General features: G+C 39.5%; 1 protein-coding gene across 4 annotated transcripts in view; it reads right to left on the bottom strand.

Moving 5' to 3' along the window:
- mid2 (midline 2) overlaps positions 1 to 16554 on the bottom strand; it is a 152225-nt gene that overhangs the window by 22904 nt on the left and 112767 nt on the right. For all 4 annotated transcript variants that reach the window (XM_069694502.1, XM_069694503.1, XM_069694501.1 and 1 more), the window contains 4 exons: positions 11747 to 11854; positions 4516 to 4664; positions 3112 to 3239; positions 2468 to 2611 (listed from right to left, as the gene is read on the bottom strand). In XM_069694502.1, the coding sequence (XP_069550603.1) occupies positions 2468 to 2611; positions 3112 to 3239; positions 4516 to 4664; positions 11747 to 11854 (529 nt within the window). The remainder of the gene's footprint in view (positions 1 to 2467; positions 2612 to 3111; positions 3240 to 4515; positions 4665 to 11746; positions 11855 to 16554) is intronic.

Raw genomic sequence — 16554 nt, forward strand, 5'->3', positions numbered from 1 at the left:
GTGTTACAGATGAAATTATTTGGATGTCGCATTTAGTTACCAAGTATATATAAAAAAGTATTTACATCAGTGTTAACTTCAAAAAAGTGTAAATCAACTCTGACGGCTTAATATCTAAATCAACAGATATTACAAGCACCAACATCATAAAATAGCAGTTAACACAAAATAGAAGGTTTAACTGTGACGTCTGGTCAGAAAGTAAAATAGAAAACAAGTATTAATGACGAAGTAAATGCATAAGTGGAAAATCTGGGATGTCAGTTGGCAGATAAAGAAGTGGGTCAACAACATTAGACATGCCACATTTGTAAATGTGTAGCTGCTGTCTGCCACAGAGAGCAGCAACACACTCACAATACAATATGTCCTTACTTGCAGTAATTTTTGGCTTTGTGACTCTGCTTACATTTCTCCATGGTGTTGCTGATTCAATTTTCTGCTGCTTTGCTTGGATGATCCGGCAAAGGCGGGGTTCACAAGACCCCACAACCCTGCTCCCCATGGGAGGGTTGAGGATGTGTGCAGGCGAGAAAAAATACTGAGACACACAGGATGGGACTCAAGTGGGAGCATTTAGCCACTGGGAAAGTTTGAGAAACATACTATGGTACAAACTCAAGTGCCATAGCAGGCTAAATGGGTTTCTCTCTTTCTCAGTTTCTCTTATGAATCTCTGAGGACTCTGTGGCAGCACACTGCTGAATATCTGAGTCATTCAGTCTATCTTAGCTGAAATGTATCCTGATGTTTCAAATGGCTGGGGCACTTGAGTTGCATGGTTAGATGGAGAAATGTTAGGCTACACAGAGGAGAGAAGAGGAGCTGATGAAAGGATCAGAGAGGGGATGAAAAGAATAGAGAGGCACAGGTGTGTGTGTGTGTGTGTGTGTGTGTGTGTGTGTGTGTGTGTGTGTGTGTGTGTGTGTGTGTGTGTGTGTGTGTGTGTGCGTGCGTGCGAGTGCGTGTGTGAGAGAGACAGAGTACATGCTTGAATGTGAACGATTATGTACATTAATCGCATTCTCCTCATATCAGTAAGTGGTAATTCTCTCCTCCCTTATCTACCCATTATCCACTCTGATTTTCACTTGTTCTCCTGTTTGTCTTCTCATCCACAGTGGACATTCTTTCCCTTCATTTGTATAGAAATAGCCAGATCGGCAATTTTGCTGATTAGCTAATGGAAGCCAGATTGTTGGTAAATGCATACAATCCTGTTCAGGAATATTTTGTGCATGTGTTATCTAAATGTGGTATCATTTGAGGCATTTAGGGGACATCAGTAAATGGTAGCTATAGAAAACAAATGTTACATTGGACATTGTTCTAGCAATACAATGCTTGCAAATATCTAAAATATAAATCATGCTGTTTTTATGGGCCTGAAACAAAAATTAAACAGCTATGAGGAAGGGGGAGTTTTAAAAAGGGCATTACGTTTACATTTTTTGTGTCTGCCAAGTTTTCACACTGCTTCAGCAAAAATCAGACACTAAACCATGAATCGGTCTGAAGCATCCCCTTGTGTCACAGTTTGAACTGTATGTCCTATATTTTATAATGAGTAGTCTTGATAACTCAGCTCTATCTATGAATGTGAGCATGGAGGACAACAAAGACTTGAGCTGGACAGAAAATCTAGGTTATGCAACACAGTTTGTATAAAGTATTGATCTAATGAAAACCAGACTGAGGAATTCTGAAAGTATTGTGTCATTTTATTTCTGTCTGTAACAGCAGAGCGGTCAGTGGGAATGGGCTGTTTCTTTGTGCTTCTTTCGGGTTTGTGCGTGAATGTGTGTAGGTGCAGATATGTATCTTTTTTTTTTAATGTTAAACACGGAGGGATTCTTATCGTACTGAAGACTAGTGATAAATGGGCAATCTCACATGTTTGCACACTTGTTTATTACACTATATTTGTGTGCCTTTGTGAGTCAAAAGAAACCAGTTTTAAATGACTTAAACAATTGTTCACTTTACATCAGACAAGGATTGTTAAATGTTTGTTGATACCTTGCAGGTATTTGGTCTTATGATATAGCAGTAGCCTAAATGCTAGTGACAAGTCTGAGTCATGTGTAGATGGTTTTAATCGGTTGTTACCGTTGGTGACTGTAAGGCTACTCTGTGGCAGAGTTGCTACGATAGCATGAAACTATTTCCTCTGTAAACCACATAAAAAACAACCCAAATATTTCCTAATTCTCCATCAAATTATTATTTTTTTTAAAGATATTTAAACACAACCTCTTAGCTAAACATTAAATACAAATTTGTGAGGTTGCCTCTTGCTGCTGAAATTAATCTCAAACTGAGTGAATGTGAAGTTCTTTCTGTTCTCTGATAATAATTGCTTGTGATCTACAGTGGGCTACAGATATTATTTTATAATTTACTATACATGTGTATTGTATATGTGTGTGTGTGTGTGTGTGTGTGTGTGTGGGTGCACTTGACTCACTGATGAAATTTGTCTGGCCTGTGTAGATGGTGTACTGCAGCTCATAGGAAGTGACGCTGAACTCGTCCTCTGACGTCCAGTGAACAGTGATGGTGTCGTGGGAGGCGGTGCACAGCTCGTCTCTTATGGATGGCGGGTTGGGAGCTACAAAACAACATGACAACATGAAATAAAAGTTATAAATGGTAATTCATTTTTACATTTTAAATATAGATGAAATTCTAAGACAGATAAAGTGTCACACTTAAAATTTGCATAAAGTCCATCTATAAAAGGAGTGGAGACGAAACGTCTGTCAAATAGCTCGCTGAAGGCTGAATAATGTTTATACCATCTGGTGGCTGGAAATATACCAGTAATATTTCACATTTTGTAGTATTTAATACCACTTCATGGAAATGCTTGTGTATTATGTCCTTATCGACCGCTTAGAATAATGATGTTTAACTCGTTTGTAAGGATATCTAATGAGTTTACTATGTCACAGGGGCTGATAATTGAATTAACCCACAGAGAACTGTTTGTTTTTCTTTAAAACATTTAATCAACCAAGAAATGACACTTAAGATTTTCTCATGACAACAGCAGGATCTACTGTCCATAATTAAAGTGTACATTGAAGACCAGACAGATGCAATGCTCACCTGTTAGGTAATCTAGTCCTTCCAGAATCTTCTTCTCTCGGGAGAAGTCAAGCGCAAAGTTGTCGAACGCCTCATTCAAATTGACATCGGGGATGAGTACTTGGGAGGAGGCCGTCGCCATGGCAACCCTTTAGAGTGGTCGGGACATGGGGTTGAGCAAAGGAAATGTCAGCAGAAGGGTAAAAATGTGAGGCAGCGAAAGGAGGGACAAGAGGTCAGACAAGGGGATGAATGGGACAAAAAGGGGAGGAGCAAAGAAAGACGAAAGGTGATGAAAAAATGTATAGGGAGAAGTGAAGCAAGTGAGGTGACAAAAGGGAGAGATGGGAGACATCATCAGTGACAGGAAAAGGTGAGAGAGAAAATATAGATGAGTAAAATGAAAGTAGAATGTAAAAGAATACAAAAAGAAAATGTGTAGTCTTAAACAAACAGTATTTCGACCTCGGTGATGTCAAAACACAGACAAACCAGACACACATTGACACACTTACTCCACAGTCTCTACAGTTGTGTGGAAATTTGCACCTACTTCTGCTATGAACATTAGTAAGATGTCTGTGGCAGGAGCCAGCCTGAACCACAGTGCTGGCAGGGTTACACAGCAGTGCAGAGTGGAGCACAGTCCTTAAGACTTTTGTTCCTCAGTGAGGAGAAATCAGTCAGTCAATAAACTGCTCGCCAGGTCCTACAAATAAACACTGGAGCTGGGGCCAAAAAAAGATGCTGCGCTAGCTGCAGATTTTGCAAAGGTCTTTGTCTGTAAAAGAGACAGCGAAAAGGCTAACGGCCTGCGGCAGGAGGAAGGGATGATGGCATTACAGAAGTACGAAGGTGGAGAGAAAAGCTGCAGTGCTGGCCCTTAAATGATAGATGATTTTCAACAGAGGCCTGACATTGATTGCAAGGGCCGGAGACGTTTGATATAATACTGATTTCACCAGCAGCCCTTCACCGGGTTTCACAGAAGCAAAAATCGAACAGAAGCAAATTCATTGCAGAGCAGAGAGTTTGATTGAAATGGTCAAAGTTGTATTGTCAGATACATTAAAAACCAGTTTAAATATGTAGCCCGCAACACAATGCAAGTATGCTAGAGAAATAAAAGCCAGGATGACTTGTCGAAACTCTCCTCTTGTTTATAATTCTAATGAATAAAATGAAAAGAAATCAGTCTCTTGTGGCAACAAACTGGTTTACAGGACATGTGCTGCTGTTAAGATTGAGGGCTACTAGCAGAAAAAAGGAGATGGATTAATACAGAACAACAAATGTCAGAAGACTATTGTGTGTAGTTTCAAAAATATTGTTAAAATGTTTTACTGAATGTACAGGTATACTACATTTTCTACCTTATTGTCAGTATGTGCAGATGTGTAAAAGTCCAAGCACTATATCACGCACCTCTCTGCTACATTTCTGGCAGTCTGGAGGAAGCGGGCGTGGTCGTTCTCCTTCAAACTCTGTTCAGCCTGTGTGATGAGGGCACTCGAGCGCTCCAGACACTGGCGGCAGTTTGCAATCTGCTGAGCCAACTTGCGAAGTTTCATAACCTGAAATAAACACAAACACAGTAGGAATCGTGATTTTTGAACAGTTGTTAAAAATAATATAGCTAATGCGAAAATCATCTTACTTCCCTTGTTTTTACCAGTAACTGGTAGCAAAGCATTAGTGCTGTCAAAAGGTGGTGGTAATGCACCTAAAAGTTTTTTTTCCAACCACCATTAAACACTAAAAGGAGCACAAGAAGGAACATTACTGCCAGGCTCTGGTAAAACATCAGCGCTCAGAGATTAAATGCTACAGTACAAACAGGAGAACTACGAAAAACATTCTCTGTGGAACTTGTTCAAAAAAAAAAAAGAAAAGAAAAGAAAATAACGTGCATTGGGAACTCTGCCAGGTAAAGGAAGCATGTCATTAATCTATGCACAGTCATTTGAAAGCGGAATACTGAGCAGACGGTTCATCCACAGATGGAAGATCCCATCCCTTGTTGCTATGTTGTGACACACGATTTATAGTTATTCACAGAACCTGAGCTTTGATGGAGTACATCGCTGTTCTGATAACCAGACTTTTCATTAACACAGACAACAATACCAGCTTTATATTACCTGGTCTAGTAAAAGTTTCACAAATGTAACATTCACATTCTTTTACTATGCAGGAATTTTTAGCTACAACCCATCTTTCATCCCCACTTTCAAAACTCATACAAAAGTAGTTCTCCGGTGTTATTGATCTTTTACGTTCATCTTCTGTGACTGAAAATAACTTTCTATTTGCTCAGGGCAACTCGTTCCTTCCACTGCACAAATTCATGAAAAAAGTGCCTCAGAACTGCCTCTACCTCCAGCTGCATCTCAACTGCAGTCCAATGAATTCAGTCGGAGGTATTCATCATTGTGACAGTCCCTTATCCACAAATATGTCCACACTTCCACAAAATACAATCAAGCTTTGCTGCCAAATTGCAACAACATATTAACATAAAGTCAGATTTGATGGCACCCTCTGAGGTGATTCCTGCTAGAGGAAACCAACAACTAGTGATTTACTGACTGTTGGTGGCTGCAGTTTTATTACTGTAGATGAATAAACAAACACAAACAAACACAAACTCTGCAGGAATCTTGGCTAGATACTGAATATGCTGAAGACTGATCAAATATTATGTTGTCAGAGAAATCACATCTTGCAGAAACAGTGAGCAGAGGAAATTACCGTTTATGTAGAGTTGATGAAAAGAGGAAAAACGTTCTGCATAAATGTTATTTTATAGTTAGCCAAGCCTAAAATGTTGCCCTTTCTCCCATAAAACTTCCCACACATGGAACTACTTCGTACTCCGTGTATCTGACGGCTGAAAACACTCAATAATAAACTTGTAGACTCCGAGCAGAAGCCCGATCACAGACACTGTGACATAGACACAGGCACAGACAGGAAGACAGGAAGACACAAGGAATGCAGCAAATAGGACAGAGGCTCTTCACGGGGTCGGAGGTGAAGTTAGCCGATTGCCCCTTTATTCCCACACTGACCTTTTAACTATCTTGCAAAAGAGAAGGGCAAAGATGAATAGCATAATGGATTGTTGGATCTGATATAATAACCGTCAGAGCATGAGGTACAGCTTTCTGCGCTGTCATAAATGTCTGCGTTTGTCTATTAAAGGGCCCATATTGGAAAATTTCAGACATCCATTTCTTTTTTTTAATTGTAAAGCAGGTCTAAATAAATAACTAAACACTAGAAAAGTGTCAAAACACTCAGTCCACAGAGAAACGTACACATCTCGTATATAGCAACTTGGAGAAGCTGCTTGGACTGCCACAAGTTTGTTTTGTCACAAACCCGTGCTCATGTTATACATCTGCCCTCGGCACAGGCCAACTTTTATGAGGAAGAAAACACTGAGCGGTCATTTCATCTCGAAGCTAGCAAGCTACAAAACCATTAGATTGGCCTGGGCGTGTGTCACTCAGAAAAGAGTCAGCCAATCAAAAGACAGGCTCCAGAGAGCTTAAGAGAGATGTAAAACTATAGCGGGGCGGTTAAAACCGCTAAACATATCTTCCTATTGACATTAAGACTGCAAATAAAACACCAGAAAGGTGTATAATATGGGACCTGTAAAGAGGAAAATCCTAAGAAAAAGGTTTTGCAGAAACAGACTAAAAACTACTGGTTGCAGGTTGCAGTGGTCTTGCCTTAACCAACCAAACCACAGTTGCGTTGAGTTAGCTTTGTGAACACGTAGTAAACACATCTACTGTATCCCCCTGCATGTCTCAGACAAACCAGAACAGACTGCTGGAGCCATACAGCGCCCTGAAATCCAAGCAGAAAATGATGTTGGGTCACATACTCATGTTAATTTGCTTCATCCTCATCACAAATAACCTTGCTGTGTGCATCAAGAGGCAGGCCAATCAGTCAGGTCTGTTATGTGGGGTTGTTTACAAGGACCCAAATGCAAGTTCACAGACTCGAGGTATAAGTTCCAAAGTACAGTCTTTATTGTAATAAACAAAAAACAAACAAACCAAAAGGTGGCACCTATCGTGTCCACTTGCTTCCAGTCGGGAGGGCAACTCGACCGACTGCTCCATGGGGACACGGATGACATGGCAGCAGGCAGACCAGCGGAAGGGACGGCGTCAACTATCCTCCGAGTCGGGAGGGCAACTCCACCGACTGGTGACTTTGACAGGGAATATCCGCAGGAGGCACAGCGGCCGGAGGAACGGGAACAGGACTGACGGAGAGCGGACGGACGGGTGACTAACAAAAATTAACCGACAATCAGAGTAGTGCAGGGGCAGGTTACATATAGTCCGGGGAGGTGATCAGGGAGATGCAGCACACCTGCAGGTGGTGATCAGGGGTGAGTGGCTGCATCTGCTGGGACCGGTGAGGGGCGTGGCCACAGGAGGTGAGGGGCGTGGCCACAGACAAGCAGACAGGGGACACAGGCGGAGAGGTGATCGGGGCAAAACAGAGGAAAAAACCGGACTCCTGACAAGGTCAGGGTTCAGACACAAGCACACACACTTTTGTGTGCAGCCCCTTTTGACTGTAATTTGTCAACATTTGTGCTGTAACGTAATTTCTGACTGTACATAAGGAAGCCGTTCTATGCTAATTTGAAATTAAAGTAATCTATTTATCTTCAATTCGTCTCATGTCCTGATTCTGGAAATGAAGTTAGTTTGATGAAACTCCACAGTAAGTAACAAACAGTAAGCAGCTTGTGAGCCCTGAGATTGTCAACAACAGGTGAGCTGCAGAACAAAATAGTGTGGATGGCATTTTGAAATAATGATTAAATGAAGCCTCCATAAATTTTTGTCAAACAGTGAAGTAGGTAAGCTTTGTTGTTTGAAAACAAAATCATTTCCAATTTGAATTGATACACACAAAACTGAACTGAAACGAGCAGAGACAACATTCAAAATTGTCAGTGTGCTTTAAATATTAGTCATGTGTATTTTTAGCGACACAGTTTTGCTTGCCAGGCTTGAATTATGCAAAAACATCCCCCCAAAAAACCCACGCTAGGTGACAGTTGGTTAAGAGCTTGCCATCAAAAGCTCTCAAAGAATCAAAACAGTATCTAATGTCCACTCGCTTTCTCTACTGGTGGAAAAGCCGCTGCGAGTAGAAGCCTCTCTAAGCTGGAGACTTAATGGAGTTTTCAATTGACGTCTCAGCTGCTCTTCCAGTAAGTCCACCATAATCTGTTGTCACTATAAATGACATTTGAGCAGGTTGTTGACTGCAAAGAGAGGACAGACGAGATGGGTTTAATGGATGGGTTATTATTTGGCATACATATGCGGCAAACAACAATTTTAGTGATGATTACTCCTCTCCCTCAAAATAATGGACACAGTCTGGCACGGTCTGTGTGTGGGATTCTCACCTCGTGTGAAGACGGCCTCATTTAGAACTGAAATTAAACCGTCTTTAATCAAACCTTAAATTTGGTACTGCCCGCCAATCAGTATTTCAATTTGTTCTTCAGCCTTGTATTGGGTTATGAAAATAGGCTTAAATCTGTTCTGTCAGGTTGCATTACCTCAGTGCACAACAGTAGATTTGAGCACACGACAGTATTTTTTGCAAGTGCACAAAGTACATTTTGAAGGAACTATTATTTAATTATGAGCAAGCAAATCTGTTGAAAGCTCAATCTTACTTGTGTCTGCTGTTCCAAATAGGTGCACACAAATAACTGTCCTGGACCAAATTTTCTGTCTTTCTTCCAGTTCCAAGTAAACTTTTGCATGATTTGTTTGTAGTCTGAAAGCAAATGGAACAAAGACACTATTTTGTGAAAGACGATGTGTGGTTTTAACATGAATTCAAAAAGTTAAACAACAAATAAATCCAGCTCTTGTTGCATGAACTGTTATCTGTCAATTGTTTTGTATCTTTGGTAGCATTTTGGACTTGGTTCCTTTAAATCAAATGAGCATGAATATGAGCTGGACCAGAACAAAGCTCTGTGTGTGTGTGTAAATGGAATGCAAAAAAGGTAAAAAGGTGTTATATAAGTGCAGACTATTTAAAGTCCAAAGCAGCAATTTGTCATATTTTCCCTCAGTATGGATGAAAATGTTTGCCCATCCATCTTCCCTGACCGGCACCATCAGCAGGTTAGCGTATCCAGTGTTATTTGCATGGCCTTTTGAGAGACATAAATTATACAACCACAAGAGACACTTTTCAAGTAAATGTAAAGAAAGGTTGTTTTTAGGCATTTAAACTAATGCTGTTGAAGAGTCTCTAACTTCCATAAGTTTGTTAAAAGGAAGTTAAAAAGGACAAAACAGATCGTCAAAGACAAAGTTGTTTTTAAACATAAAGTGGAAATAGTTAAAAACCCAAAAAGGGATTTGAGTTGTTAATCCTCTAGGCTGGAAAGGAGTTGAAATAGTGTTCCGAATGATAATGGAGGACATGGAAGACATGCGGTCATATGATGAAAACACTCACACACATCAGGCCGTGGGAATAGTGTGTGTTTTGTTTGGGCAGGGAGAGATTAAGCATGACTGCTGAGTCTCCTTTGCGAGATACCGAACTCGTTAAGAGGAGAATGGGAGCACCTTTAACGGCTCTGCTCACCGTGATCAATCCTGCATAATCCTGTTATTCTGCTGCAGAGTCACCTCTGAACACTTTCCTGTCTGAGTCTGTCCTCAACAGGAGAGCGCATCAGGAGTTTGTTCAAATGCATAAAATGAGCTGGGCTTTCCTAACAATGGCTGTGTGAAATATAAATATTGTCTCTGTCCACCACTGTCTTTCCAGCTGACTTCCATTTTAACGCATCTGCATTTACTTGAGTTACTCAGCGCATTTGATTCGTTTTCTTTGACCCTTCAAGGGAAGCTGTGCTATTTTACACGTGCTACCTTTTTACCTCCGTCTCCTGCATTTCACTGCTCTATCCTCTGCTAGACAGCCTTTTACAGACCCAGACTCTCAGGAGAACAAGCCTTGCTCTTTGTCTGCAATCACTGCGGACACACTCTGACCCACTTCCTCTCTCTCATTCACACACCTGAACACACACATACCTACTTCGCGTTAAGTGTTTGGAAATCTTTCATCTCTCGACAACGCTCAGCGAATCCTCCACGAGCACTTAAAAACTTCACCTCTGGGAGGGTCTCTGTCTTGAAGCCCCAGGTTATCATGGGGCTCCACCCATATACACATGGGCGCGTGTAGTGTACACACATACACCCCCACAGACACAGCTGTTTGTGCAATGAGTCCTGGACTCCAGACGGTTCAGAACAGTCTTTCCTGCCACCTCAGGTTTTCTCCAGACACATTCAGGTTGGCTGCTTTCATGTGAGGGAGGCCTTTGGTGCTCTCTCTTTTTCCTCACTTGTTTTTTTTTTTTTTTTCAATTCATTTTCATTTCTCCTGAAGCCTGTATACGATGTGTGTCTGGGTGAACAAGCGGACAAATACAGAAGTAGTCTCAGAAGTATATTCTGGGGACTGCTGCTCTCATGTTCATTCTCCAGTACAAAACCACAGCGGACTGAGTAATTGCCATTTTGCCTGCTTCAAAGAACAATAAGTGAATTAGTGTAAAATGAATGAATCAAAAATAATATGAACTCAACATCTCTTTGTTCTAAACTGCATTAATCAATAGTTTTTACATAAACACTTAATACATTTATTATGTTCAATATCAAATTGATTGCTCCTGATGACAAATGCCACTTCCGTCTATGGAGATATTTAGCCACTTTTAGCTCATTGTTTTGGTTTAAGTGTATACAGAGATCGATATACTACCTGGTTCTCCTTCACCACAAGGATCAACACCATATCCAGCTTCAGGTGGGATTTTTCAGGGAAAAACTGAAGACCTGAATGTATGCTACCCAGCAGACAAAGTTGACAACGAGATGGTAACTAGCAGATCATTTCTCGGGTGTTTAATGGTTCAGTGTATAAGATTTAAGAATACGAATTAGTATATAATAACTTTAAACTAAGAATTGTTGTGTTTTCAGAACCTTAGAGTGAACCCTTCACATATACATAGGGAGTGAGCCCTCTTCCATGCAGGCCGCCATGTTTCTACAGCAGTCCAGAGGGGACAAACCAAGCACTGAGTCTGTAGAGGAACTTGTGTGTTTTTCGCAAGTTTCAACGCCACTTTCTGTTGGAGGGTGAAGTGAAGGATATTCAATTGGTTGCAATCTGCAAACTCACCATGAAATGCCAGTAAATCCTACACACTGCTCACACACGACAATATTCAACTTAAACAATTCAGGTTATGAGAAACAAAACTCCAACGGGATGATAACGTTGCATTATGTCTGCTGGAGGTGTAAAGACAGGCAACTAGTTGTTAAGAATAACGAATCCCTCACTGACTGGGTAGCTATAAGTTTTCAGACAATTAAATTGCAAAATGATTAGTCTCTTATCATGTCTCCCTTAATAGACAAAAACAGTCACTGTAACTTTAAGTTGCTGAAGCCATCCAATTTAATAATTTCAGCTGAATTTAAATATTCTTGACTGCGCTTGAACAAAAATGAAAACAGTTTATAGTCGTCCTGGGAATACTTTAATACTTTACCTTGGACTCTTTGATCTTCACAGCGATGACCTGTTTTCTCTGACGGATGATCTCCACTAGCTCATCACACTCCTCCACCAGCTTAGCTTCATGCATGGCCGTGTTAACCTGGAGAGAAAAGTAGATAAATGTAAACAAATAAATAAAAAACTCCCTCACACACTCACTTTCAAACCGGCAGGCACAATGGCAAGCAAATGTATGTATTTATCAAGAGCACATTATATTACACTAACTAACACCGTAGCTTGCATTTTGTTTAGTCTTAGTGAAAACAAAAAAATGTGTCTGCCACGCATGTTTTTTCTGCCTCTTTATTTGTGAGGAGCTTGGTGCGGTTTCTCGATTGGCAGCCAAGATGACTCATATCATCACATACAGAGAACGTCATTCATTTCTCAATTTTATTGTGCATTCTGCACATCAGGGCAATTTGCCTCCAGCACCTGGATTAGAAATAATTTGTGATGAACAAAACAGAGATAAGTGATTTCCAATTTAATAATTGTGTAAATATAAATCATAAATAATTTAATTGCAAAGCACACATTGATCCAGGAAAAAAATAAATACACATTTACATACAGTTGCTTAATTGACTGGTGTAGTGGGCATGGCAGGTTGTGATAAACGACAATTCACTGTAGAGTGAAGATCGAACTTCATTACTCATTTTGTCAGAAATGTTCTGCTCCTTGCTGGTAGGAAAGTTTAATACAGCGCTTGAAAAGCGGTACAACGCTGTTGTATTTAAACCTCTACTTATTTTTTATATCTAACTTCAATATTGTATACAAGAAGGACCATTATATACTAAGAAAGTGCTGCATTACATTCCTAGAGATGCATGTATTTACAAAACATGTTTACTTCACTGAGTGAGAAATAGGCTGAGGATGGTTTGAATACTGAGAGCTTCATTAAAAAAAAACAAAAAAACAGTAAGGGCCTGTGTAGACAATCATTAATTCAAAGGCAGAATATGCTTACGACATGCCAAGTTAATAGAGTCTGGGATTATTTCAGGACCAAAGTTGCCACGGCAACTCATCATCAGTTCACCATTTCAGGCCAACACTAAAAGGACAGCCAACTTCAAAATTGGGGGGTGGGTGAGTGTTACTATAACGCTAAGGCTGTTTGCTGAATTGCAGCAATGAACCCCTGACCAACAGGTCTGCCAACTGCAAAATACACTTATAATTACACCAAACGCTTCTGAAACACTTATTGCAGGGGTTCAAATGAAAAAAAAAATACTGCTCCAACATCACTGCTGAGGCAATAAAGAGAGCAGAAAACTAAACAGCAATGTGTGCAATTACTAACATTTTCTTCATTGCAGGAACATTTGACCTATCACAATTAGGGTTTATTAAGGGATGAATGGTTTGCCAATGAGTTAGCTTTAATCACTGTTTCACCAACAAATATAATGTAATGTTACACAAACTTATGTGTTAGGAAACACACCTGTCCTGTTAAATGAGGCAAAATATTCACTGGGAGTTAAGACTGGCCAGAAACTGGAGAGAAACCTTATCACTGCTTTGTCAGGTCCAAGAGTTGGACATAATTAATCAGTCCCTCCAGGATTTTATTTATTATTATTATTATTAATGCAGATTCAACCCATGTGTGAAATATTTGCACAGCTTGGATTTTTGCAAAATTGTGATTCATCTGCAATAAACATACTCAATAGAAGCTCTGCTGAGGGCATTAGAGCCCAAAGTATGCCTTAGCAAACAAAAGTTGCTTTATCAAAAAAAAAAAAATAAAACTCATTTACAACTAGTAAGGCTCTTGGTTGATAGGAAAAAAAATGGAAAAACTCAAAATGGCAAAGTTACAAAGTAATGTAGTCTTATCAGGAGAATTAGGCTACCAATCGGCACCTCCCTGAAACAGTATAAACATACACTGTGTTAAATTGTATGAGTTTATACACTATTACACTTTTGTAAAGCAATGTACCTTTTATGACTTAATAATTGTTTCTAACGCCCATGGTTCTTTTAGGTTCCGAAAAAAAGAACTATAATATTTCCAGCTATTTCTATGTGTCTCATGCTCATTATCATAGGAAGTGAAAACATATGAATCTTTGTTCTTTTGATAAAAAGCCACAACAAAATCAAAAATCAAAAACATTTTATCATAAAAATTGAAAGAAAACCATGTATGGATTTATTTATCTATATTTTTACAAACTGCTCTTTGTGCACTGATGTAAGCATGTAAAAAAACAAAACATGTAGCTTCAAAGATAAAATACCTGTACAGTTGTACTGAGTGCAACTTCTACACCGTGATGACAGGAGTCACCACTATTTTGTCTGTGGGAGCCAACTCAAAACATCAGAGAAATTGCAGATTTACTCCAGCAAAATAAAACAACCCAGCGCAGTGACTATGGGGAGCTTTCACTCAAAAGAGGCAACTGCAGAGTTATCTAGAAAATGAACACCAGGGGCAAGAAATGTCACCAACACTTCAAACAGAGGCCTACAAAAGATGTTTCTAAAGGCCTAAAAAATTCACAAACAGCAGTGTTGCTTTAACTGCTTTGTTGCGTTCTGCAGCGTTTGTTGTCACAAAAAGCAACGGGTGAGTGTTTTCTGCGGTCCATGGGCTCTAGAGAGAGAGCGTCTGAGCTGGCAACCCTCATACAGTGCTACACCAGAGTGTACACTTAGAGGAGACACCATTCACTGTTCTGACTGGGTTTAACAATCTTAAACTAGTGAAAAGATGACATTTAAATCAGAGTTATGGCAATAAAATAATCAGTTCTTTAAGTCCAAAGACAAATAACTGTTATGGTAATTACAGACTGAACCACTCTAAAATGCTCAAAAATACAGTTCATTGTAAATTACTGTAAAACTGCAGCAAATGTTATGAGACACTCTGCTTATTTTGAAATTGGAAGGGCTTCTTTATAACTTTATAACTAAGTAACTTTTCTATTCATTGCCCTGATTGTCTACAATGAATTTTCTTTAAGTCATTTTAAATATATGATATGATTTCTCTTATTTAATCATCTGTTTTAATCATCTGTTAAATATTAAGTCATTAGTCTTTAGGAATTTTAAAATTAAGTTTTACCATGTAGGGATTTTTTGTACAGTGTTTACATATAAAATGTATACATATATAACTAAATATTACACTTTAATGTATTCTCATGCAGGCAATAGTTTTGCTCTAGTTTTGGCTGTTGCATATTGTGACTCATCTTTTTTTGATTAGTTTCTCATCCTTAATTTTACAGGGTTGTTACTTCCTGGCAACTTACTCTAACAACCAAGTTCCACTCATCACTTCACAAAGCTCATTACAACACTGCTATCCATTTAAGCCTCATTACACAGATTTGCACTGCTATCTTTGTGAGGATACGCATTGACATAATGCATTCCCAAGCTCCCTTACCCTAACTTTGACCATCACAACTAATGGCTAACCCCAATGTAGACCTAATTTTGTAACCTAATGTCAAGTCTTAACCGTCAAAATGCCCTTTGAAAGTGTGTCAGAACGTGAGATCCGGCCCAAATGGTCTTCACTTCCCACAAACACCCTCTATCTGAAGATCAAAACTCAGATTGGTCCTCACAAAGATACACGCATGCACGCAGACACACACTGCAAAGAGCAAACAGGATAAATGCAGCCTTTCGGGATCACTGTGAATTACAACTGGACTACTTGGCAGCTTTGAACGGAAACAACCCCACCTTTCCCCACCCCCTCTTTTGCTTGATTCAAAACATCTACCTGCTCCTGACATTATTATCCACTCCCTGCCACACAAACAGTGCCACCTACTGCGCAGAGCCCTATTTATGAGACTCCTCTGCAGGTGCACTGAAATCCCAGTGTCGACTTCAACTATAGGTCTATTATTGGGATGTGTGAAGAGTAACCACAGCAATACTGCAAACACTTTCAAACACTTTCCAGCTGCTGCTGCTATTAAAGTGGTCGTGAACATTTGTGAAAACATTGTTTCACAGTGACTCAATTTCAGGTGCCAGAGAGTACAATAAAAGGATGTTCCTTTCAAATTCCTTTGCATTTTTTTTTTTTTTATCAATAATAATAATTACGCATTATGCATTTAGCATTTAGCAAACTAACTGGGATTAGCATTTCTTATTTGGATTTAGCCAACAAGAAAATGATCTCATTCATCCATCCTGTTAATGCATATCTCTTCACATATGGCTATCTTATCTTGTCTTCCTATAATGCAGTTGACATTTAAATGCGTCCTGTACAGTACAAATATCGCAAGCACATGTTGGTATCAGCAGTGATAGTTACATTCTATTAGGAACAAAGGTAAAATGCAGACCTCATAGCAACTGAGTACAGTTTGTTACTATTGGAAGCACATATTTCCTCTGATGAGTTCACTCTTTTAAAACTGTTAAAACAGTTTTCACAGCCTTTACACCTTATGTTCTCTGTTGTATTACACCTGGTGAGGAATCTATTTGCATGAGCGATCCATCGCTGGCTATCTTCTGCTGATATGTTGGGACTTGCAGCAATCAATCCATCCAAGAAGAAAATTATTACTGTATTGCGTTGAAAAATGGAGAGTAAGATGGAGGGAACACTATCCTGGGAAGGTGAAACACTGTAATGGCCAAATTTTCTGTAGTCCGCCTAACTTTTCCCCTTTCCTCACTTGGCACAAGTCTTTGGCCATACAGGAAGGAAAATAGGCAATCAGTGTTTTATGTCCTAATGAGTAATTAACACATTTTTATTTATTTAGTTGTAGGAAATGG

Source organism: Brachyistius frenatus, unplaced genomic scaffold (genome assembly GCF_029030835.1).
Source record: "Brachyistius frenatus isolate BFR_SWC_R1_liver_20210118 unplaced genomic scaffold, ASM2903083v1 Contig_17, whole genome shotgun sequence".
Taxonomy (NCBI): domain Eukaryota; kingdom Metazoa; phylum Chordata; class Actinopteri; family Embiotocidae; genus Brachyistius; species Brachyistius frenatus.